Here is a 24,905-nt window from a genome sequence, read left to right on the forward strand (position 1 = left end):
TAAATGAAAATGATTCGCCTGCTTGGTCTCACTCTGTCCGTCCCCACACTTCTCCATCACCGTGAGGACGAGGGACCGCCACTGTCGATGGAGCAAAGGGAAGAGAGGCCCGAATGAGTTACAGCAGGGTGAGCGGAGGTTCATCGGCATGGCGGCAGTGGTGAAAAAGCCCCACGGCTCAGAGAAACACTTCTCCACTGCTTTATCCACCAAATGAAGCAACTTGAATTTTAACATGTTCCAAAAATGTTGGAAATTTGGAAACGTACTCATGAACTAGTGGATCAAAAACAAGGTGCTATAGAAGAAGCAGATACTCAGCACTCCCAAAGAATCCTGAGAGTGAAATGTTTCTCCACAAACACGATGAACTAAGCAAAACTATTTTTCCGTTGATGACTGGGCTGGAAGCAGAACATATTGTATGCAGAGGGCGGGCATCCTATAATAATAAAGATTAGTAACAGCCTCTTTTCATCTGGTGTCTTTCAAAATTTCAACAGTACATCAACTGAAATCATAAAACAGATCATATAGAACTAAACACTCAGTTGTTTTTCATTTTTTGTGGGCCAAAAGAAAAAATATAGCATTATCACTGGTTGAAGAATTAAAAAAAAAAAAAAAAAACCTCCCTTTTCGTCACCTCTGAAGCTCCCTCGGGTCTCTGAGCTGAAAAACTAAAGCACTGGGTGTACTGAAGCCTGCAGAAAGAAAGTTTGCCAGATCACTTTGCATTTGCCGTCTCACAAATGCCACATGGTTCCCAGGTTACATAAGATCCTGATCTAGAGAGTTTAAATCTGTAATTCCAGAGGAGGCTGAGGTTGGCCTATCCTTCAGTGAGGGGGTCAACACTAATTAACTCCCAAAACGAGAAACCGAACAGAACAAGAACTCCCTGAGTTTGACTTGTCTTTGCGGAAATAGTTTCATTTACATTCAAATTTCCTCTGCGCTTCTGTAAACTTTCCCTGAATAAAGGTTCACCTGGTGACAACATCACTCAGTGTCTCTTTGATCATAAAGCAGTAAAAACACTGATTTCCCTTCAGTCCAGACGAGATCGTTTCTCCTTTTCCTCATTTTCTGTTCAGTTGAATGAATCCATGCCTGCTGTGATGCAGGAGCGTCAACACACTGCTGCTGCTGGGAGTGTGTCGTTACATGTGCGCATCCACGCCACACACATGCAGACAGAGGCGGCGGCGGCGGCAGCAGCTCCAAGGTGAGCATGTGGGCAGTAATTCTGCCGACAGCCGAGTGGAGTGCAGATAAAGACGACTCGTAGTACCAAGGACATTCTGTCCTGTAATTGATGACGACGGTGGCCCAGCTGCTCTGCGTGTTCAGGTGTCACATGAATACACCTAAAGACTCCCCCCAGCTGAATTCCGTCAGGAGTTGCCCGGCGCAGCTGCTCGCCGTCCAAATCCCAGCTGAGACAAGTGCACATCACCTGATAACTGAGTCGGGAGGAATGGAGACACTGTGGGTTAGATTTTCGGAGACAGAGTGTTGTTCGGTGCCTGAGCAGCAATGTTTTCAGATCATAATGGGCATGCATTGATCTGATGGATGGGCTTTGTTTTACAGCACTTATGCATTCCTCTGCAGGACTCTGAAAGGCTCAGAGAGGATCAGTCAGAGCTCCCATTAGCAGGACTGAAAATAAACACTTCCAGAGATCCAAAACCTGTTTGGTATTTATCCCACTTTGAAGGGGCAGATAGCTGAAGGCACTGAATAACAACACGGAGACGGGAGGAAGGACTGGCACAGCCTGAATGAAAACGTGAGCATTTTCATGAATGAGGAGATGAAGAGCTTTATCATGAGACAGCATAAAGCATTTTATCAGCCACAGTGAAGCAGTGAGTGGAGGGGAGGATGAATGATGGGAGAGACAGAGAGGAAGGGCAGGCAAACACATCCGCTGACTGAACAAGCACACCCATCACCCCCCCAAAATGAGATTAATGAAATGCCGGGGGTAAATTCAAACACTCACCTATATTTTTTTTCCCTTCTTTTCTGTGCTTCTCTCTCTTTCCGTGTCTCAGAGCAGCAGATGTGCAGTGGAGTAGATGGCACTCCTCATATCACTGCTGCGATGGTGTCTGGGAGAGAACACCCCTCTCTCTCCATTCATAGCTCCACCGACGCACTACTCACTCATGGATGGAGACAGACTCTCTCTCTCTCCCTCTCTCTCTCTCTCACACACACACACATACACACACACAGACAGGTGTTCCACTCAGTTCTCTACGCTGATGCCTTAAGCCCGGCAGTGTGAAGCTGTGTGTGTGATGAACATCGTATGCTGCTCAGTATCTCAGGTTAATTGCTTCAGTTACAGATTAAGAGGAATAAGTGGATGTAAGTGAGTGAATGACACGATCTGCAAACTGAGAATGTCCGCGTACGGCCAGGTGCATGCTGGTAGCCTCATCCATGTGGAGGAAATCATGTATGACTCATCCGGTTTGTTTTGTGTGGCACACACTCAAACACATCGCCCTCCCAGGCTCCGTGACAGGAAATCACCTTCCAGCAACAAGTCCAGACGAAGACGAGGCCAACCATTGGCCGCAAACATTTCCCCGGAGCCAATCGGAGGATTGTGCTAAAATGACATCATAACACAACATTTTAGAGGTAGTTTTCACATTTCCGGTCACACCAAATAACAGAGGGATGAATAATGCAATCACTGCTAGATTCAGTAGAAACGGATCAAACTGGCATGAGTCACACAGCCAGCCCACCTGGGGATGTGGGATCCGGCTGCACGGAATAGAAAATCAACTCACGTAACATTTGTCAAACCAAAAACTGACCTCGGTGATTCCTCCAGAAACCCCTGAGGGCTGAAAGCACACAGCGTTAAAAACAGACCGGGAGCATCTCATTTAAACACTAAGGATTCTTTATTTGCACCCTTCGGAAAGATTTTTTTTTCTCCATAATCATCGTTTCCTTCCCTGTAATATCACATTATTGATTCAAAGGCACAACCCTGACATGTAGCCTGAATAAAACAAGTCCTGGCAAGGGTTTGGAAATATTTGCTCACAGCACACCAGAGGAACATCTGCACATCACGATTAAACACACAAACACAACACAACCACTTCAAACTGGAATAAACATTCATTAATCAACCAAGTGTGCAAAACAGGAAAAAAAAAAAAACAAACAAAAAAAACACCCTATTCAGTCACAAGTTCCAGTTCAGGATCACATCTGAGCATAAATTACAACAAAGCTATTAGAAATGAAGCGAAGCTTCAATCGAGTTTCAGGGTGAAATATGGGGTTAAAAGTCTTTACATTTTTGAGCGGATTCAACAAATCATAGCAAACAATTTCCCTCGGGATGTGTAGTGTTTCTAAATGACACCACCTGCTTGCAATGGGATTTATTTTACATATTGGTCTAAAAGACCAGTCCCAGTAGCAGAAACAGCACACTGCTGTCTCAGAGCTTATTCGTAAACAGTTTTGTTTAAAAGTGCTAAAATCACATCAAAATCAAGTTTTTTGACGAGTCGGAACAATCCTTTGAAATGTTGTCCATGCTGTCCCTCCATTCGTGTGTTGAAACCTAATTGTCTCTCAAACTTCCGTTTCCCTCAGGTCTTTGGGCTCAGTGGATTCACTGGTTTCCTCCGCCGCGGCTCCTGAATTTGAAGTTTCCTGCATTTTGTCTTGTGCTTCCGCTCTGGAGTCGTCGGCGGAAGAGCCGCTCGTCCCGGGATCGTCGGGCTCCGATCGCTGCTCTGAGGGCAGCTGCAGGAACGAAGGAATCTCCAGCTGCTCTTTGGTCAGAAGGCCTCGCTGGTCGTCCACCCTGCAGCCCTGAGCCCTCGTCAACATGTCCAGAAAACCTGATGCAGGTAAAAAAAAAAAAAAAATCAAACCATTTATGCCTTTACAAAAAAATAGTCAAAACTTCTCAGAAAATGAGAATTTGAAAACAAAAAACTCAATGGACTCTCATTAGTGCACATCCTGTGGCTGGACAACATGAACTGAACTACAGTCTGCAGGTATTTTATAAAACACTGCAAATATTTCCCCAAAAAAACATGTGGATTTATCTAAAGAGGAAGACTGATTGGAAAACTACACGACTGGCGTGGCCTTGATCATTTCAATAGGATATCCATGCTATGGTCTGCAAGTCAGCACATTGTCCAACCACGCCTGCTCCGGCAGAAGCGTCCTACCATCCATGTCGCGGTTCTTACTGGGTCGAGTCTTGGGTCCGTCTGCCTTCGACGAGGGCCGAGTCTCCGGACCTGCGGTCGCCGCTCCTGCCTGGCACCACAACATGTTTCATCTTGTTAAAGGTGCTGTAGGCAGGATTTTGCTAGTCAAAGCTAATTTTTCTGTGTTTCCTTTGGATTAAATGTTAGAGTATCCATTGATAATCCTTTAGGAGTGTAGCATAATTGCACTACCGCGAGGGCGCAGCATTTCCATCTGTCTCTGTTCTGAGCTGAAAAGGAATCTCGACAGCTCCAGGTATCTTTGACCAATCAGAAGAGCCCCTGAGGCTCTAACCGTGATTGGTCGAGGGGCGTTCGTCGCACGTTCTTGTGGGATGGGCTTAACTTGCGTAAGGGCATGATGTCAGAGGAAACAGGACAGGATTGGCTGTGCTGGGTTTCAAATCGCCATCTTAGATGGGTCAAATCGCCATGGCGGAGATGCAGAATCCTGCCTACAGCACCTTTAAATGTCCAGATTCACACCTGATCAGTTTAATGTCAGTCACGCACATTCAGTGAAGAGGACGGTAGCAGTAGTTAATGGGGTAAAATGTGGCAAATTCAGATGGATTCATGTTAAATGTCATATTTACATCAGGTTTGAGAGTTTTTGTGATCACCAGAAGATTTCAGTGATTTTAAGCAGGCGGTGACGCTCTTCAGCTGGGGAATAGGCGCAAGAGAAATTTCACAACCCTCCAGTGTCAAATGTTTAATCTCAGCGTTGTGTATGGTGAAGCTTTTCTTTAATTCTGAAGTCAGTCACTGTATGATGTGGTGACTGTTTCATTTCTGAATCGATCAAGAGATTCCTGAAACGATTCACTCGACTAAGCACCGTCGTTATCTCTGCAAAGCACCAATCTGAAAACAAGCTTCATGATCCCTTCAAACAATGAAATACAGTCATTTTAATTAATTGAAACCTGGACAGACACATCAAGAAGACAATATAATCGGATGTTGGTCCACTCCTCTATATTGGATAAAGTGCATCATGTCTGCTTTTAGCCTTCAAGTTCAAATTGTCCTCTGAGCACTCAAATTCACTCAACTTCTAGAAAGCAAAAAAGTATTAATAATACCCACTTTCTGCAAAATTCCCACAGTGAATGTCACATTTAACTGATAGAAAAATACTCTTTACAGGATTTTACGTTATTCTCAAAAGCCCCAAAAATTTCAGTCTACATAACATGAAGAAAGTGAAGCACAGGGTTGGACCAATGAATGCAGTAAACCTTGAAGTATGAAATATAGGAAAGAGGCATCCTTCATTCAGGCAAGCGAAAGTTTGCTTTGACATGATTTAGGAAAATGTCTTTACACATTTGAAGCCTGTACTAACAAATCTAATAATAGTGAAGCAGACCAAGGTCTCTGCTGTTGTCTGACGTTTCCATGTCCTCACCTGTGTGACTGCCGAGGATCCACCACCCTTAGAACTGTTGGCCTGGTCTTTACCTACATGCAAGCATCAAGGTGGAAATCAGTTTAAAAAGTTATTCTACAGTATTTTCAGTGTGAGTAGAAGGTCAGTGGGTTATGATGCTACAGAACTGTGAGCATCAGATAAAATAATCTAAACAAGGACGAAACTGTTCCTCCTTGAACAAAACCACTCTAATCAAATCCACTACAGCATCCTAAACTGTAGCGAACAGAGCCGAGACGAGGAGCGCGGATCCAAAGTGAAGTTTGTTCTTGTTTCTCGGCGGTGGAGAAACGAGGTGAGTGAACCGAAAGCGACGCGGCACTCAACAAACCAAATGGACTCAGACGTTTCAACTCGGCAGTGAAGAGCGAGACAGAGAAAGGGAAAGATGCACAAAGAACCCGAGTCAGCGGAGAGGGACGCGAAGACACTGAGGCAGAAATAACCGCGGCAGTAAAGTGGACAGTCAAAAGACCTTCTCTTCTCCCCGCCAGCTACGAAGCCAGGGATGGAGAACACTTTGTGAGGCCCCATTAAGGTACAATTAAATGAAGGAGGAGGCCTGAGCAGCAGAGGAGAACAAACAAGGCATGGCTGAAGCGTCGCCCACCTCCGCGGTGAACAGCTGATGAAGAGCTCAAATGTGCCTGGAACCTTGATTTCATTTGCTCTAACTGAATTTCCCTTCATCCCGTGGGAGACGGCGCTTGTCGCCGAGCCGTGTAGCGAATCAGGCTCGGCGCTGTAAACACGATCCCTGTCTGGCTCACATTTGAATGTAATCAATGGCTTTTTAAAAAGGTCAGAGATATTAACCTTTAGCTCTGTCGAGTCGCAGTTTCTTGTTGGCCAGCTTGAACACGGTGCTGCTCATATTCACCGGCTTGTCGCTTCCGACCTGCAAAGCAGAAAAACAACCTGAAATCACACAGTTTGATCAGGACTGAAGCATCCGGACCTCCCAGAGGATGGCTTCACCAAAACATTGAGCAACGATAACAAGGTGTATTCTCGTTTTCAATGATTTTATACAAGCTAAATCAATCTTTTCAATCCAACTTTGCGACCCGCTGCACAGCTCTGCACCTGTTTCAACGATCAAAGCATCCATCAATGGGAGACGGAGCAAAGAGACAGACCATCCTACACACTTAAGAGTTCCCAGTTACTCTCACATGCATGTTTTATTTTGGTCTAACAGAGGAACCTGAGGTACCGAGAGAAAACCCGCCCATGCACACTCATGGAAGACCAAGTGAGGAACCGCACGGCGAGGGAACGGTGCTAACCAACACACCGCTTTTATATATTTATTTTTTTACATCTTAAAGAAATGAGTTATGTATCATTTACTCATCGGAGTGACTACTCAAGCGCAGCCTACGCATAACAGACGCACTCATGCGTAACAGAGACGCTCACCATGGTGACAAAGGCCTCTTGTGGCTTGAGATGGTGCTTGAGCATCACTGCAGAGAGGGCGTCCTGCAGCGACTTGCTAGACTTCGCCATGATCCCCACCGTTTTGCCAGTGAAGGCAATTTCCAGCCTGAAACGCACATGATTTTCAATAACGTCGCCCACACGGTGAGTCAAATCGAATCACTTACAGCAGAATTGCTTCAATTGTCATCCAAAGACAGATGTCAGAGAAAACTAACGACGTTAGGAATGAATTCTAATGCGATTTTAGGAAGGGGCAGCGTAGCCAGCGTTCAGTGGAAATGATCGTTTGAGCCGTCAGAACTGAGGGACTTCCCTTGCGGGAGAAGTGGTGATGTAGTTGTGCTGAGGTGGGAGTGAGAGCCTGCTGGGGCGACAGAGTCCGTTAAGAAAAAGAGACGGAAAAGGAAGTGATTCAGTTGACTCACGCAAACGTCACTCTGAGCTCGAGAGAAACTTGCTGATCTCTCAGTACAGAGCAGTCCTGGTCCAGCGACAGCGGCTGCTGAGGACAAAATAATGTATCAGAGTGAGATTTGTGGGGGTTTTTTTTGTAGGATTTTTCATACAGAGCATCACGGGGACACATTCAACTTGATTTCAGAAATGATTGTCTGATTGTGGGAGGACATAAAAGCAGGAGAGTCATATCCTGAACTCTGTATTTTATGGAGTACAAAAGGACCATAACAAAAAAACAGCACAATTTAGATGATTATACCAATTTCAGGACACAAGTGATATGTCACTCCATCAGTGACTGGAGAAGCAGATCGACCCATTCTCAGTGGACTACATGAATGTGTGTGTTATATCAGGGCTGACGCTGTGAGCGCAGCAGAGGCGCCCACCTTGTCCTTGCCCTGGAGGTAAATGATGACGTCCTTCAGTGGGAAGCCTCTCTTCTCACACAGGCTGGCCAGCATGTCTTTGATGGGCTGGCCGGTGCGTGTTGGGGCCAGGGAGGCGCTGCCATCGGGCAGGTAGACGCAGCAGTACCCCCCCTCCACCCCGAGACGACTCCCGGCTCCGCCGGCATGCTCTGCGCCGCGGGGGCTCGGCCTGCCATTCTATATTCAAGTTAGAAATGAGCAACACTCTTAGGTTAATACAATTCTCCTCACAAGAACGGTTCTGCCATCCTGAACCCTGCCTCTGCCTCTGGTTGAAATGCACCGACCTCAGCATTACTGTAGAGGGAGCCAAGCTCCACGCTGCTGGTCGACTTGATGGGCATATGGAACTCTTTCCGGAAAATTGAACCCTGAGTGTTGGACGCATCTGTTGTTATTGAAGGAAAGAGAGAGTGATCACCAGGAAGACAAAGGGAGCGTGTGAGATGCAGTCACAGGATGTGGATCTGCCGTTTGGCAGGCGGTACCTCCCCAGGATCCTCTTTTCTGTCGCTGCTTCTCAGAGGCGCTCTTTCCACTTGGCAAGCTGTTCGAGTCGGACTTCTTCTTCTGTGAACAGAGAAGAGGTCAGTGCAGTCGGTGTGAAAGTGAGAAGGCCTGCGTGTCTTCCGTCTGCTGGTGTACCTTGGGGTCATTCAGGGGGCTCCTGGAGGCCACGTCGTCCCAGGATCCCGTGCGGCTGGGCTCCAGAGACAGCTGAGGGAGGAGTTTACCTTCTACACTCGCCAAAGTGCATCTCTGGTAGAGAGGAGAGCGAACGAAGCGCATGTAGCTGTCCATCTTCATCAGTTTGAATATCTGAGACACAGAGGAGAACATGAGGACACGTCCGACTGGAGAGCTACTGAGATAAAGAGAAGCGCGACCTCGGTGCAGACCTGAGCTTGAGCCTTGCTGAACATGTCAGGCGTGGGCTGCTCCAGGTCCTTCTCCTGCGTCTTCGCCGTGTCGTCGATGTTGACCGAGTAGACGGCGCTGTTGGACAGGTAGGTGTTGTAGATGGTGCGAGCTGCTGCTTTCAGCTGGAACAAATACTGTCATTAGACTGAATCCTATTAAAGATTAGAAAACAATAATTAATCCTTTAAGTGGGGGACACATCCACCAGACACTCACACCGAACAAAGACCCGTCTGGATTTGTTCTTTACTGTTCAGTAACCATCGAAACAGAGAGACTATATGATAAAATATGAAATATTTGCTCTTCCTACAGCAAGAAGTGAACACAAATGAGAAAGTTTGCGCCATTTACACAATTGCATAGTTTAACCTTGTGCATTTTATCCATGTATTCTTTTTTATTACTATTATGCATATATTAGAGTCATAATTTCAGTTGTTTTGAAGATTTTAATGCAACCTCATTTCACCATGTGAACTATTTTATGCCCACCTTTGTCTTTCCATTTCACAAATCACTCAGTTTGCCTTGAAAATGACACTGAACTGAATAAAAAAGTGCTCGACAAAGGCTGAATGAATGATTCAACACATCCAAACTGAAAATCATAACTACTTTCATAAATCATACATTACTTTAACAGAGAGCAGAGATAACGCTGTACTTTTAACACATTTTATCATGGAGATTGAATGTCGGCGATAATCTTGAGAAATGACTGATAAACCCAAATATCTCCAAATTATGAGCCAAAAAATGGAAATTGTTGAACCTATATTGGATTATTACAAGCATAATTCACTTAAACACTCAGTAACTGATGCACACACTCACTTTGTTCAGATCAAACACACTTTATAAAGGAGCTCATACCTCATCCAAGGAAGTGGAGGGGATCTTCCTGAACCTTTCACAAGCCTGCCAGAATAAAATGTTCTCAGCACTTACTTCAGACCTCAAGAAAGCCTGTTTAAAAAAAAACACACAAAAACACATGTAATACATATACACGCAGCCAAAATAGAGTGAACCTTACCAAAAAAATTCAAACTACTAAGTGTGTCTCACCGTAAAGTACTGAACCCCGCAGGGATCCCCCAGCAGCTTCTCAAACGAGACGGCCCAGCTCAGCACGCTGTTGGCGCGGCCGGCCTCCCCGCCTGGCGTTCCTGGAAGGCTGGAGCTGCTGCCTCCGCAGCCGCGCGCAGACATGTTCAACTCTGAGAGGCAAAACACACAACACGCCCTTATCAGCGTCGAAAAACCACGGTCCAGAGCAAGGCGGAATCAGACATTTTCCTGCACGGACATGCGGCAGTGTGTCTGTTTTTCTATACAAAGGGTGACAAGTGTTGAAGCCTACCTCCATCTGACACCGCCTGGCTCTGTGGACACAGAGGGAAATGAGTCAGGGAACTTTACCAACACCAGCACAAGGCGAATAATTCAGGAGGTTTCATGATATGAGCATCTCCCCACTGAGGAAATTGTGGGCTAGTTGTTCATGATGTTTCACTGGAGTGTTTCAGGATATATATATATAAAACAATAAAAAATAAACCACAGAATTAATAAATTTTACTTTGGTAATGTTTTGGACAAACTGCCAGTTTGCATTTCAATAGCTGTCTTACACCAGAATCAAGAGAGATTCTATTGTCTGTGTTAAGGAGCAGTGATAAAATGAGCAGATAAGAGAAAGCGAAGACTTGTCGGATGTGACATGTGAGCAACAGCTGCATGTTCTTTGTTTTTTCCTCTGTGAAACAGTTTAGTGCAATCAGCCGAGGATGTTCTCACAGGAAGTGGTTGCAAAACTGACGACAGTTTTCATTCAACTTTAGAAGCTCAGAATACTGTCTTTTTTTTTTTAACAGGGTCTTTCTCAGTTCATCCTCATTAATCGACAGTTTAAGCATAACTTAACACTGAATATTGAACATATTCTTGAAAAAAGTAAGTTTTACTGGAATCTTTGTCAGGTTTTGTATGAATAGAGATTCAAACTTTGGTGTTCTATGAGTTTGTTCCACGAGTATTTCTCTCTAGAGTTCACACACTGAGTTTCCTCTGGTTTCCTGGTGTTTGTGTCTATCCATTTAGGTTAGGTCTGTGCAAAGAAACCCGCCACAACAGCAAGCTGGAACTTTACCATGAATGGTAGCTCACATATTTAGGGTCATCTGGGTAAACGCAAGAAAAAGGAAACTGTCACGCATCAACTATTTCTCAATAACTATATGAAGGTGAATAATCAAATTTTTCAAATAAGTATTTATATTCCAGAAGATTAGAAATATTTTATTTCATTAGAAAAAAATGCTCAGCAGCACTGTTTAGTCAGAAAGCAGCAAATTTTCCCAAGAAATGTATTTTTGTTGAGTTTAAAACAGTGAATATTCTGTACTTTCTTCAAACTGTGAGGAAAACCAACATGGATCGTTGTTTTACGTGGATTCCCCGAAAGTCATGTTATGCAAACAGAAAGCATACTGTGCATGTCCACTAGGAACATTCAGCTTTAATTCACACCTTTAAACTGTACAGAGCTTATTTTATATCTTTACTAACACTCATCTCTGTAAATACACTTTCACACCTTGTGCAGCGCAGAGGAAGGTAATTGTCTCACGCTGAAGCCAAGTCAACCTACACATGACAGATTGGCCAACAGGCTTGGCTCGATTTCTGCTTCTGGCTCAAGAAGGCTCAGCCTGTTTTCAGTAGCAACCAACTGTAGCCGCACCGCCTGATTGGTTCTGGCACTGCCGTGGAGGGGAGACAGTCAAACAAGCCAACACAAGACAACTGCTGCTCCTCCACACTCCTGATATTCTGGACTGGACTCATCTTGAGTGAAACGGAAGTGCAAGAAACACTGAAGGGTATTCAGGTTCATTACAGGCCCACAGAGATAAAGCCTTCTGCATTACACGAGAGCAGGTTCATTCACAGTGCGACAGATCGTACTCACCAAGTGACCAACAGGAATCTCTAAAGAGCTGAAGTTCTTCGCCATGGTGGCCCATACACCAGATCAAACAGCCGGACAGACTGTGCGACGTGCGCTCTGTGAACGGACACAGCGCAGTGCTCCACCCAAACCTAATGTGGTCTCCTCATACTCACACCCAGAAACTCATCACTGGTGTCCTCCTGTCACTTCCTGCCTGGAAGGGAAGTCGAACCATAGCAACGAGCCACAAAAGAGGAAGTATGGTTACTATGATCAAACTGCTCTGCGTCTACATCTTGAGAAACACTGACGTGGAAACACAGGCCAAGCACTCGCACTCCTTCTGCTTTTCATACCAGCTTATCAACTCAGCCATCCATATCACATTTGGTTCTTGTACAGTTCAGATCACTTCTCAGGACAGTCCCCAATAGTTTTTTTTTCCCTCACAAAATAATTACAAATAAGATAAAAATACAAAATCAAACATTTGATGTACTTATGCTTTACATCAAAGTTTGTTCTGTTTTATGATCCTATAAACATCAATTAGGTAAATGTCAAGCCTTTCTGGATATGGACTTTGTAGACAGATCCAGGGAAAGCAGCAAAATACAATTACTCACATTATGAGGATTTTTATTAGTATGTACTATTTACACCATGTAATCCTTGGAAGTCTTGGCTCATTTAGTAGTCCAGTTTATGTTTGCAATATTAATTTCCATACGAATAAGGTTGACACTGTAGAAGATGATACTTAATAATCACCAAAAAAATGTTTATTTTTCTTCAAAATGAGTAAAATTGTGCGCGGTGTAACTTCAGCTGGACCTGATTAACAGTTTGCAGAACTACTTCCATCTTGATAAAGGCTCATATACAGTATAATCAAATAAACTTCTCAGCCTTGAAGTGGAACTCCTGTCGTCCGATGCACAAACCTTGCTTTCTGCTTCACTACCTGACGCCACTGCGCGCGCTTTGTCGCGTTTCTTGCGTTGCTTGTGCGCAGCGGTCTTCAGACTGGAACATCTGAGCCAACGTCCGATGAAAGCCACCATCCTAACCTCAAAACAGAGGAAGAAACACGCCGCAGGACGAGAAAGAGACGACAAGACACAGCAAACGCTCAGGTGAGAGTCTTTCAACACGTTATTCGCCCAGTACCGGTTTGCGCATGCGCACCAACCGGAAACCAGGTGGCGCGTAACAGTTCAATCGACAGTCTGCAACATGTTTGTAACTTAAATTCAGAGAGTTTGTAAAAGTGCAACAATTTTCTATCAAAGCAGCCCATGCGCTCAGTTCTCAGGCCTGAATGTATAAATAACAGTTTGATTTCAGTGCAAAATGTCAAAATGTTTCATGGCACAAAACTGAAAATCGAAAAAAATACAAAGTTTTTATACTCACTAATGAAAAATGAATATGGTTGCAACAGTGTATGTATAAGAAAAACGCGATGTTAGGAAAGTTTAGGATATTTACTTTTCCATTTACCATCCGTTATGCGGCTGCTACATTTATGGTTCCTGCAATGACACAGAATTAATTTCTCCTCCAAGAGCTGCTTCAGTGTTTAATGAGAGTGAAAAGAGTTTCATAATCCTCTCCAAAACAGCTTAACACAAACCTGTTCTAAAAGCTACTTATTTTAAAGAGTTGGATAAGCAGTCCTGCCGCCCTGGCAGCTGTGGAGAAATTACCAACCAGCTCTCAGTGGTTCACCTTCAGCAGCACTCCATCCTCTGGACCACCCACTGTTTCCATTAACAGGTTGGAAGGAAGTCAAGAAATCAGAGTCAATTTGGGGCATTTTCCTGCCAGCAGTGACACAGACGCTTAGAAGCAGACGAAATATGTATATGTTTCCTTTAATTGGCATTCAGTGCTGCTGCCATATTCTGTTGGTCTCAAGTCTCTGATGTGACCAGTCTGATGTGAAACTCTTTCTTGTATTTTTTTTTTTGTGTGCTTTTGTGTTGCTGCCCTCTTTTGCTGTACAGTTTGTATGCTGTGGCGTGTTAACGTTTAGAAAAAGATAAATGTGCAATATTTCATGCCCTTTTCGGTGTGGCCTTTACACACTGTGCACTCTCACCCACACAGTTATGGTGAAGGCTGCTATGTGCGACATTTTCACATCACTGGAGGAACTTGGGTCGGAGTGCCTTGCCCAGAGACACACTGACATATGGACGGGGCAAGATGGAGAATTCACCTTCCAGCCAACTCTATTGACTGGTTGCCAGTTTGCCATAGGGTAAATTCAAAGAGGCTGACAGCCACACACTGTAATCCACGTAAATAATCACCAATTAAGTCTGATTTCATGTTTTTGATCTGTTGGGGGGAAATATGAGTCTCTGATCTCTGAGCCACATTAAACTCACAACTGCCTTTCAGCAGTTGATGCATCAGGATGCTTTGTGTTTGCAAGTTGTTCAATTTGCACCTCTTCTCCTTCCTGTTGTGTGCTAGGAAAAATGAGACTTCCTGTGCACCTGACTGCTTAGCAGCAGGATACAGAGATGTGTGATGTTAGGCGCCCTCTACTGGCCACTGTTTGAATGAATTATTACTCTATGAAGTTCATGTATCTTATTTAACAATGCAGACTTCCTGGCTTCTCTTTTTTAAATGCAGTGCAGTAGCTGACAGGGACGGCTCTCTAGTCATGCACCTGTTTGCATGAGATGCTTTTTTTTCTGGAAACCTCTGTCCTTCTGTGTGTTTCTACACTAAAATCCTGTTTGTACCTAGTGTGAAAACTCTTATCATTTCTCACAAAATGTGACTTGCTTTCCATAAAAAGACCACCAGAATCATTATTGCTTTGCATCGCTGTCAGACACACAGAGGTTTTGCTTGTGTTCCAGGAGTGTATCACTTTGCATCACTATCAGTGTTTATCATCACATCACCTCTGGCTGTTCAATGCAAACACAGTTCATTTTAGTCAAAGCAGAGCAGATCATCTTTCAGCTGCATGCGAACGGACAAGCCAGGTAGAACTCAAGACACTTCATAACTCATATATTATTGGATTAATTAATGTGAGTTATCTGTTTAAAAAAAAAACATCTTACTTGTGTTCATATTTATCTTGATCACACTTGTATTTTGTTTTTCCAGCCAAAAATGCTTCTGAGAGAGATTCCCCAAAAGCTTTTGCTTTGTCATTTCTTCATATGCAAGGCACCATTTTTCTTGCGGTTAACTACAGTAATATGTAAGTACTATCTCAGTGTTGCAGTTTGTGTTGTCACCAGTTTAGCTGGATAAAATGAGCTCTCTGTTGTTTCAGGTTGTGTCGGATCTGTGTGTATTCCTCTGGAGTGTCTGACTTGTAATGACAGCAAACCTTTGGCAGGTGAAAAAACAACAAAATCACCCATTCCCTTTATTGTAGAGTACATCTGGCAATATTTTGTAGCAGTTAATGTGCCTGAACGTTGTCCGCCAATAAATTTCAAGGTAGGATGCAATGAAAGAATGACCTAATATGAGTTTTTCCATGTCCTGCCAGCTGTTCTCCCTACAGATACTTGTCCAATCTGCATTGACACCATTGACTGTGTTAATGGTGAGTTTCTTTTTTATGTGTTTTCCTTGAAATAAATCAAATCACGTACAGTGTATTGAATGCAAAGACTTGCAGTGGAATTTGGAGTAAAATTGACTGAAAATATGACAAATGACAAGTTTAAAGCACAAAATAAAAGTTTATATAAGTAATAAAACTAAATTTACACTGTTAGAATGAGTTGTTGGCGTACAGATCACCAGTAAGTACTGAAAAACTAACTGATGGGTGCTGATTTTTGTCCATATTTATTAGTCTCTCCAGAAATGCCACCAAATGTTCCAGCGATATGCAAAAAAGGTAACTTTATTTCTATTTATGATAAAGTCCTGAAACCAGAAAATTCTAAACTGATGATCTAACTCTGTCACTGCTGCTCCCGTCCTCTCCCATCTTCACTCTGCTAATCAGACTTCAAGGTGTTTGTCAGCAACAATCAGTCCACAGCGGACGAGGGCGATAGCATCACCATGACTTGCCTCCATAGTCTTCCTGGTCCTAATCTGGAGTTTAAATGGAGTAAAGACGGGGTTGAACTCAAAGCCCAAAATGAAAGCAGGCTGGTTCTGGAAAAAGTGCTTTCTCATGACTCTGGCAAATATATCTGCTCTGTGAAAAGCAAATGTGGCACTTACCAGTCCCCACCGCTAGATGTCACTGTGAACAGTAAGTAGGAACATCCCTGCTTGTCATGTTGTGAAGCTTTGCTCTTCAGGTTAGTTCCTGAAAATGGGTTAGGGTGAGGTCGAGTGATGGCAGGCGTGTGAATCAGAAGAGAGAGAGCAATTTAGTTTACATATGATTAATTTAAAAAATAACTCATGTCCTCACTGTATGGTTTAGCCACCTCATTATTGGTGTGTGTGTGTGTGTGTGTGTGTGTGTGTGTGTGTGTGTGTGTGTGTGTGTGTGTGTGTGTGTGTGTGTGTGTGTGTGTGTGTGTGTGTGTGTGTGTGTCCATCCAGATCACTCTGTGGTCATCCTGGTGATCTGTGGCGTGTCAGCTTTGGCTCTGGTGCTGATCATGGGGCTGGCTATGAAGTACAAACTGAAGAGAGACAATGGTATAACTTCAGCTTGTGCTGTGTGGACTGAAAATAATAAGATGATTTATGTCCTTGGAAGAATGTAAATGAAACCATTGTTATTAGTGTGATGTGAAGGTGGATGAAAAAGTCAAATTAAGATAGGATTGTTTTGATTTCCATTGTGATTTTTAGCTTTTACATTCTGGTGATCTTGGAAATTTCTCTCTCTCTCTCTCTCTCTCTCTCTCTCTCTCTCTCTCTCTCTCTCTCTCTCTCTCTCTCTCTCTCTCTCTCTCTCTCGTCCAGCTAAGCACAAAGAGAGGATGAGACAGAGAGCACAGGCTGCACTGAGCAGTGGTCCAACTCCAGTCATCTCCCGTCCTGGATGAGGATCAGCCAATCCTATTCAGCCATACCAAACACTGACTTAATAATTATGAAGTGTATGATTTAATAATAAAAAAAAAAGTTTCTTTCTTCAGTTTCTCTGAGACCGAGGAGTGATTAAAGAGGTTGAACGTTTCAAAGCATATATTCGGCGTTTTCAATAGAGGGTGAATTCATGACACCACGCAGCACGTTAGTCCCATCAGATGAGAAAAAGAGCCTTGAAATGCTTTAATCCAGACGCAGGATCGGCGTGCTCAAACTAATCCTGCTGAACGCTCGACTCACCGGAGTGCGCACCACACAGAGCAGCTTTAGTGCGCCTGGCATGTAATGGATATATGGGACAATAATGCCATCCACTCGTCTCCAAGAGTGGGATCATGTGGCCTAAGTGGGATTTGAGAGTTGACTTATAAACACAAATGCAAAGATTCCCGCTTCAACAACATGATATAATCCTGTACCGTTAATGTGATAAGCCAGTGTGTGCTGTCAGTCCCCGTGCTGCCTCCACCATCTTTGTTTTTCTGCATTAGCCGCATCTTTTTCTCCCAACCATATGGCAGAAAGTTTTCTATCCATGTGTGTGAGTAGGTCAGGAAGGACTGTGTATTCAGTTTCCTCCTATAGCAGGTGGCTAAGGGATAATCCAGGTAAAGCCACTGCAAAGTGGAGATGGAGGGATGGACAGAGGAAGGGGGAGGGTGGAAGGGTTGGCCTTTGCATGGATGACTAGGGCTAATTCTGGCCTCCTAATCCCGCTCCCATCCACCCTCCCCCTGTTCCTTCTCGCTAACGCTACAGTGACTCTGAGGAGCAATTGACGTCCAGGTAGCCATTACTATCATACACCCATAGCATCTAAGATTGGGTAGAAGGAGAGGAAAAGCTCCTGGCTCCTGCTTTTGGATAGCCTGGATGGCTCAGATGCTTCTGTGAGCTTCACTGGAGAATGTAGCTACAGCTTTCCAGTCAAGCCATAGGAAAGACACCAACATGGGAGAAGCTCAAAAGGTAGGTGATCTGATCTGGAGCAACAGGCCTTAGAAAGCCAAACATTAACTCTGAGGCGAGTTTGAGGTAGAAAGATCTTCTTCCAGTGGATGTGAGTCTCACTACCAAGTAGTTACCAGAATGCAGATGAGGAGCCAATAGATTATTTAAACTCCACAGTTTGTGTCAGAACTGTAAAATTTGTATTGTTTTTCTATTTAATATTTTTTTTCTCCTGTATAGTCAATCGAACATGCGCTGTGGTATCTGTCACACTACATCAAATGTTAAATGTTTGAAGCTACTTGTCAGCAATGTGGCGGTCCTGAGACCCTGCGGTTGTTCCACCTTACAGACTAATCACATTACACAGCGCACAGTTACATGAATGGAGCACTAATCAACGGCAGCAATTTTCTAAATGGAGCAACAGATTAATTCTTAGAGAAATGTGGGCAGTATCCGTGGGGCGGCTGCACAGACGGGGGAATTAGGCGCAGCAGTATGGGCACGCGTCCGTGTGCAAGGCAGTGCAGGATGTAAGAGAGGCGTTGACCTCAAATCAGAAAGAGGTCAGTTGGATTTTATTGGCTTTCTGGTCGAAGCTGTTGGTCTTCATTTCCTTCCTGATATTGGATGTTCCGGAGTATGTCAGGGCAAATATTGTACTCCTGAGGAAAGCAAAAGACATCTTGTTTTTCTTTCTAGATAATCTGTTTTTCCTGATCGGTTTGATTCTGATCCGCACCGCAGTCTCACACTGACACAATCAAACATCCAGCAACTTTCGACACTCTGATCGGCGTCGACAGCTACAGTTACCCAGAACGGCTCAGTCAGTAGAACGGTCCCCACGCAGTGTATTACTCTGCCTGATCTGCTTCTCCATGCAGGGCTTACTCTCTGTTATAGAGAAACTGAAAGGAACCACAGAGCAGGAGGTCAGGATAGTGCTTCTGGGTTTGGACAACGCCGGCAAAACCACACTGCTGAAGAGCCTCGCCTCCGAGGACGTCAACACAATCACCCCGACACAGGTGAGCAGGAGTTAAGAGCCTCAACATCACGACCTCGAGGAAAGTCACTAACTGGAGCCAGAAACGCTGCAGCACGGTGTGACACACTTGTCCATGGTGTTTTTGTGTCCTTCCTTTTTTTATTGAATTTATCTCACCGTGAACAGCTGTGCCACTTTATAACATAATTACCTGATGCTCATTATTAAACACAGATAAACAGATAAACACGGTGCCTCTGCCAGGAATATCCTCCTAGTATTTTGACAAACAAGTTGCCGTGCTGCTCAATGTTTTAGCAAAAAAACGCACTTTTTTTTTTTATGATGATGGATTCCTCTTGTCTGAATGACGCCATTCAGGACGTAATTGGTATTCTTATGGTGCAGCAACCCGGCAGTTTTAAAGGCGGGAGGGTTGCATCTAATCTTGTGAGACCAGCTGGACCACTGCGTACTCCCCCACTGAGTAATGGGATTCAAATGACCTTTTGATTTTCGGACACGCTGCAAATAAAATGATTGTCCCCACACCGCTCTTGGTTTAAGTACTAATCAGCGAAATAATGATGTGAGGATGTCAGATCGTGTTAAATAACCTCTCGTCCCGCCATCTTCCGTGGCTCGACGTGACCTGGCTGACTCGCACGCTCTCAACACATTTGCTGAGAAGATCTTGGCACTGTGGCGAGATCCCTTTTATCTCACCTCCCTCTAATATAATTATCCAACCTCTCTAACATCATTATCAAATACCTCTGCGTTATTTCACCTGAACTGAACAGCACCAGAGCAGTCGGGGCCTGCACAAGTGTGTAACTCTTAAAAGAGCATGCAGAGACGCCGCGGCCCGGCGTGAGCCTGGCAATAGGAACCACAAAGCTAGATCAGACTTGACACAAAAAGACAAACACTTCGCTTGATCCTTCCAGTCTTATCCTCAGATTTGCTCCTCAGCTGGCCCCCGGGATAAAGTTGTTATACAACTTTGCCGACTGAGGGAGAAAGGAGCGACGTTATGAGAAACGGCGGTGGATTAAGACAGTGATCGCTTCGGCACAAACACCCTCGCTGATATGTAACACCTTTCCTGTAGGAAGCAGGAAGACAGAGATGTGATACACACCTGCGATCTGGTTGATTGCCAATTAAAAGGAACATACAGTCTCTTGTAAGACGTGCCAGATGAAACGGTTTCAAAATGGAGGGCGATGTGTAGTGAAGTGATGGCGGGTCTTGTGGTTTGCTTCAGGGTTTCAACATTAAGAGTGTTGCCTCTCATGGCATGAAACTCAACGTCTGGGACATCGGAGGACAGAGGAAGATCAGGCCCTTCTGGAAAAAGTACCTGGAAAATACAGACCTATTGGTGAGTGCTTTGGTCTAAATTAATGAGGATGACTTCTAATGCACACGGGGTTCAATGACATAACACACAAGATGGGAAAACTGTGAGAAAAACCATCAAATAAGTAGCTTACTTGATGACTGAGTGGGTGAAAACCAGGACTTTGACCGGAATATTTCCGGTTTAAATCTCTGCCAAATGATTTAGGAAGGAAAGTTCAAGCTACGGTTTTTCTCCTTGGACACTTTCACTTTAGACCCTTGAGTCTCCCACATGTCTGACTGCTTCCTGGACATCAGACATCACCTTCCTGCTGCTCCCAGTGTGTGTAGTTAATGTTAATATGTCGAAGAATGTTTTCCTGCAATCAAACTATGATGAGTTTGGATGCAAGAAAAATGTTGAATTTCATGCATATGAATTTATTCTACTTTTTGGTAAAACTTTAATACAAATGTTTGTTTATCAACATTCATTCTTTCAGATTTATGTTATCGACAGTGCGGACAAGAAGCGGTTTGAGGAGACGGGACTGGTGAGCTCTCATGAACATCATCACCAAAGCCAAAGTTCTTAGCAGAGTGTAAACTAACAATATTGTGTGTGAACTGTTGGTACGTTTCCCTGTGAGCAGGAGCTGTCTGAGCTGATTGACGAGGAGAACCTAAAGGGCGTCCCGGTGCTCATCTTTGCCAACAAGCAGGACCTGGCCACAGCATCGCCGGCCAGTGAGATTGCCGAGGGACTCAACCTGCACACGTACAGGGACCGTGAGTGGCAGATCCAGGCCTGCTCGGCAGTGTCTGGGGAGGGAGTCCAGGTCAGACCCACCACTGATTTATTGATTTCCCCTTTAGCTGGAACCTAATTAGCCACATAAAAGTGCCCCCTTTTATGTGCCGCTCCGCAACATTGTACTGAAAATCGCTGTGCGCCGCGCCGATAAAAGGGTGTTCTTTGAAGCGCCTGACTGACAGAGTTGAATGGTTTTGATTTTTTTTTTCCCCCCCACATTTCGAGACTGTCTGAAATCATCCGTGACAGTGACTCGAACTGTTTCATTTCTGTCTCTCTAATAGGATGGCATGAACTGGATATGCAACAACATTGTTAACAAGAAGAAATGAACCAGCATCCAGAGCAACGCTGACTGGAGTCAGACGGAGAAAAGGAGGAAAATAAATCAAGCCCGCAGACCTTGCCGACGGCCGAGCCAGCTCCCCTCAGATTTCCACCATGAATTTTGTTTTTACACTTGATGTCATTTTTATGAATGTTTTCCAAATGTAGCTAATATATCCACGAAGACAAGAAAAACTTAGCTACAAGAAGTGAACTAAGCACTTATTAATACTATTTCCGTCCTAAAAATGCATGTTTTGGGTTCCGTTTTCCTTACAGTCCCTGTCTGGTGAATCTGTGTGCTTCTCTTAAACACTGAGGAAACTGAGCTGAGTGTGTAGCCCTGTAGATCTGTGGAGACTCGTCACTGTCGTAGATACCAGGTTCAGAGTGTGAAGTGTGTGTTTTGAGATTTTGGACAATAAAATAATTAGTGATTTCTGCTAATTTGTTGAATTCTTGTCGTCCATTCTTCTACTGTGCTTGGTTGAATGATGGTGTAGTGGTTAGTGCTCTCGCCTCACAGGGAGAAAAGCCTCAGTTTGTGTCCAGTGGGGAAGTATATCATCTCCCCACGTTTTTATATTAATTTTATGGCCGTAAACTTGTCAGAAACAAGTGTTTCAGCCTTTTTTTTCCAAGATTACTTCCACTTTAAACAGTCCTTCGATATTGTCCATGTATTCAATGATTCTGAGAAGCTCACATAACAACTGAATGGTTTTTTTGTGATTGGATTTTTCCCCCTGAGGATGTCCTAGAACTCACTGGAATCACCATATATGGGTGGAAAGTTTAAGAGCATGGAATAGAAATATATAGACACATACATCCCAAGTGGATATTTTCAGTGGAAATCCTCCATAGTATGAATTATTAAAATGAAATGTGAAAAAAGTGCAGTGAAAGTAAGGTTTGTATAATATAAGATACAATGTGGAGATAGAGAAAGTCTTGACAGTAAAAAAAAAAAAATACCAAGAAGATTTACAGAGCTTATGGCAACAGGAAGGGAAGACGTCCTGAGGAGCGCTGTGCTGTATTTTGTTCAGCATTTACGGTGTGGTAGTTCTGATGAATGGAAGTGCACATGCCAAATCCTGACACGGGATGGGCGTAACAGTCAAACAGAGCACACGATCGCTATTCCACGAGCAATTTCGTATTTTCATTGTCAATTCAAATCAGGTTCTTCAAAACTGCACAAACAATTGGTCCTGACATATTATTGGGTAAATTATAGTTTATAAATATGTCAGTATTTGTCGGTGATGGACTGAAAACAGAAATGAGGCTGTGTTCGCTTCTCTGAGTGACAAGAGAGACAATAACAAGCTGATCTGCTGCTGCTCGGCTGTCATCTCGCTTTATTTCTTCACCATATTGACAAGCACTTAGGATGTACTGGGAGAGGCTCTAATTGAAAAGCAAGAGTTAGAGAAAAGAGTTCACAATTTGCACACTTGAATTGCAGTGGGGGGAACAAGATGTCAGATCTTCCAGGCGGAGCAGAACAAACAGAGAAAACAGGAAATTACACACAGAGAGGCTGACTAATTTTCAGCGGGGAGACTTTTTCTCAAAATCTTTTATATGTTAATGTTGGCACCGTTGCCTCATTTGCAGCCTCTTCTCCTGCAATGCATCTGCGTCAGGATCGCTCCTCCCAGAGGTAGTTGGCCATATGACACATCTTACATCCAGCTGCGCACCAACAGAAAATGCAAATTGTCTACTTTGTGGGAGAAACTTTTTTGGAGGAATCCCTCCGCGCATCCTGCAAATTGACTGTTCAGATCCTGTATTTCAGAGCGTTTCATCAGTCAGTTCCTCGCTGGTGGGACCAGAAGCCCTCCAGGCTTGAAGGCCCACACACTCATGTGGTCATTCTTCCCAGATTTGTCCTCTACACTGACCTTGATGTAGGCTAAATCCTCCATTCAGCCATTTTGGCTCCACTTTTTTGCTGCAGTTGGATGTAATGGATCCCTTTGTTTCTATTGTGTGGCGCTGTAATTAACCATCTGAAAGCACTCTAAAATCACATCAGCTGGCTGGCCCCGTTTTATCTCCTCCTGTACAATAAATTATGCAAATGAACAGTTTATACTCCTTTTTTCCTGGTGTTTATGTGCAGTTATGAGAAACTGTTTTTTTTGGTTTACTTGGTAAGTGTTAATGAAATGAGTATTGGTTGAATAATTGAGTCATCTCCACGGTGATTCAGATATAAACCCAGTCCTGAAACACGTGAGGCTTCAGCTACTTTTGAGGGAGCCCAGCAGGAGGGAGTGGAACCAATTACAACTTGTACTAAAGGATTATTATAGCAGTCTGAAAGAGAGCAGACGGCAGAAGGGCTGGGAGGGTGGTGGTGAGATTATTTAGCATTTTGTAATGACATGCTCGGCGCCGCTGGTCTCGCCAACAGGTGGCAGTATTAGAGGGTCTGATCAATCTAGTTTCCAATAAGGGGGCTTTGCTGTTTGCAAATAAGTGATGTGCAACACTGTAATTTCTCTGATTTAATGTTATTTTGATCTCAGGCTCAGGCTTTAATTGGATTTTAATCACTGACCATGTATAATTTATAGAAGAAAATCATTTCAGCTTTGATTTCTGGGTACATTTTGCATCTTTATTGCCGCTCTCGTCCCAAACACTCCCTCCTCTCATTGATTTTCGAGTATCTCTCCATCTTTAATTGCGCACAGTAAATCACATTTTCAATCTGAAGGTGATATGATGTCACTCCATCCATGCGGCCCCTCAGCAAGTGTTGCCATGGCAACCCTCCCTGTTATTTGTCCGCCACCTCTCTTCTTCAGTCCAGCCCCCCTCTCTCTCTCTCTCTCTCTCTCTCTCTCTCTCTCTCTCTGTCTGTCTCTTGTCCTCCATTTCTTTCATTTTTCTCAAGCCCTGCCTGCCAAAGAAAACCCTGAGTCCCGTACAGAGAAAGCAGACAGCAGCACTGTAACCACACAATACAGGTAAGGATGAAAGGCGCTCGTGTTCGGATGTCAGTGATAAATGATAAATCTGCCTTTAGATCCTTAGCCCATTATCGTGCCCTTGGGGTGAATATGTCAGGCGTCAAATGTGATTTCGTCATGAAACATATTTACTTTCTGCAGATTGTGATCTGAAGGGTGATGCATCATCACTGCTTCTCAGTATTATGGATTTCAACACTGTACATGATTGTCTTGGTCTGTGTCTTGAGGCCACCGCTGTTTCTGTCTGCATATATGGTGACAAAATGACAAAATGTTTTCCTCTTTAAGGCTGCAGCAGAATCTATCCCAAACCTGAGCGGAAAAGGCGTCCTTCCATCATGCCAGAAGTTCCCCAACTGACTTCTGTGAGGCCCCAGCTCCCCGCAGCCACTCGGCAGGCCGCTCTCAGCGATAGCCCGACAGCTGTCAGAATCCTGACCAGCGCCACACTCCCGCCGCAGGCCGCGCTGCACATGGAAGTGCACGCCATTGT

The 24,905-nt window shown here is 44.1% G+C and overlaps 3 protein-coding genes across 8 annotated transcripts; 2 read left to right on the forward strand and 1 right to left on the reverse strand.

Moving 5' to 3' along the window:
- Positions 1-2,937: 2,937 nt before the first annotated feature.
- On the reverse strand, positions 2,938-12,093 carry rgs14b (regulator of G protein signaling 14b). Of its 6 annotated transcripts, none has more exons than XM_030115969.1 (15): positions 11,950-12,093; positions 10,339-10,360; positions 10,044-10,195; positions 9,849-9,941; positions 8,951-9,094; positions 8,697-8,870; positions 8,540-8,621; positions 8,339-8,439; positions 8,010-8,228; positions 7,587-7,660; positions 7,138-7,264; positions 6,532-6,613; positions 5,692-5,744; positions 4,236-4,326; positions 2,938-3,893 (listed from the first exon to the last, which is right to left on the reverse strand). In XM_030115969.1, the coding sequence occupies exons 1-15, from the start codon at positions 11,992-11,994 to the stop codon at positions 3,622-3,624; spliced, it is 1,731 nt and encodes a 576-aa protein (XP_029971829.1). In that variant the 5' UTR covers positions 11,995-12,093; the 3' UTR covers positions 2,938-3,621. The 6 variants fall into 6 exon arrangements, with proteins under 6 accessions (XP_029971829.1, XP_029971813.1, XP_029971821.1 ...); XM_030115953.1 differs by having other exon boundaries at positions 7,587-7,663; XM_030115961.1 differs by having other exon boundaries at positions 8,339-8,442.
- A 2,807-nt stretch (positions 12,094-14,900) lies between these two features.
- On the forward strand, positions 14,901-17,210 carry LOC115398962 (uncharacterized). Its single transcript, XM_030106045.1, has 8 exons — positions 14,901-14,942; positions 15,070-15,166; positions 15,242-15,307; positions 15,464-15,520; positions 15,776-15,820; positions 15,932-16,186; positions 16,486-16,584; positions 16,855-17,210. Exons 2-8 carry the CDS (start codon positions 15,076-15,078, stop codon positions 16,935-16,937), a joined length of 696 nt encoding a protein of 231 aa, XP_029961905.1. The 5' UTR covers positions 14,901-14,942; positions 15,070-15,075; the 3' UTR covers positions 16,938-17,210.
- A 641-nt stretch (positions 17,211-17,851) lies between these two features.
- Positions 17,852-21,859, forward strand: arl3l1 (ADP ribosylation factor like GTPase 3, like 1). Its single transcript, XM_030106056.1, has 6 exons — positions 17,852-17,952; positions 18,825-18,968; positions 20,199-20,315; positions 20,779-20,829; positions 20,929-21,114; positions 21,374-21,859. Exons 1-6 carry the CDS (start codon positions 17,935-17,937, stop codon positions 21,419-21,421), a joined length of 564 nt encoding a protein of 187 aa, XP_029961916.1. The 5' UTR covers positions 17,852-17,934; the 3' UTR covers positions 21,422-21,859.
- The last annotated feature ends 3,046 nt before the right edge of the window (positions 21,860-24,905 follow it).

Source organism: Salarias fasciatus, chromosome 2 (genome assembly GCF_902148845.1).
Source record: "Salarias fasciatus chromosome 2, fSalaFa1.1, whole genome shotgun sequence".
Taxonomy (NCBI): Eukaryota; Metazoa; Chordata; class Actinopteri; order Blenniiformes; family Blenniidae; genus Salarias; species Salarias fasciatus.

Coding starts and splice junctions, on each gene's coding strand:
- rgs14b (XM_030115944.1), bottom strand. CDS start 11,994: ATGGCGAAGAACTTCAGCTCTTTAGAGATTCCTGTTGGTCACTTG. Junction 8,622..8,696: donor GCCCCCTGAATGACCCCAAG/GTACACCAGCAG, acceptor CTCTGTTCACAG/AAGAAGAAGTCCGACTCGAA. Junction 3,894..4,235: donor TAAGAACCGCGACATGGATG/GTAGGACGCTTC, acceptor TACCTGCATCAG/GTTTTCTGGACATGTTGACG.
- LOC115398962 (XM_030106045.1), top strand. CDS start 15,076: ATGCTTCTGAGAGAGATTCCCCAAAAGCTTTTGCTTTGTCATTTCTTC. Junction 15,821..15,931: donor TCCAGCGATATGCAAAAAAG/GTAACTTTATTT, acceptor TCTGCTAATCAG/ACTTCAAGGTGTTTGTCAGC. Junction 16,585..16,854: donor CAAACTGAAGAGAGACAATG/GTATAACTTCAG, acceptor TCTCTCGTCCAG/CTAAGCACAAAGAGAGGATG.
- arl3l1 (XM_030106056.1), top strand. Junction 18,969..20,198: donor ACACAATCACCCCGACACAG/GTGAGCAGGAGT, acceptor GGTTTGCTTCAG/GGTTTCAACATTAAGAGTGT. Junction 20,316..20,778: donor TGGAAAATACAGACCTATTG/GTGAGTGCTTTG, acceptor TCATTCTTTCAG/ATTTATGTTATCGACAGTGC.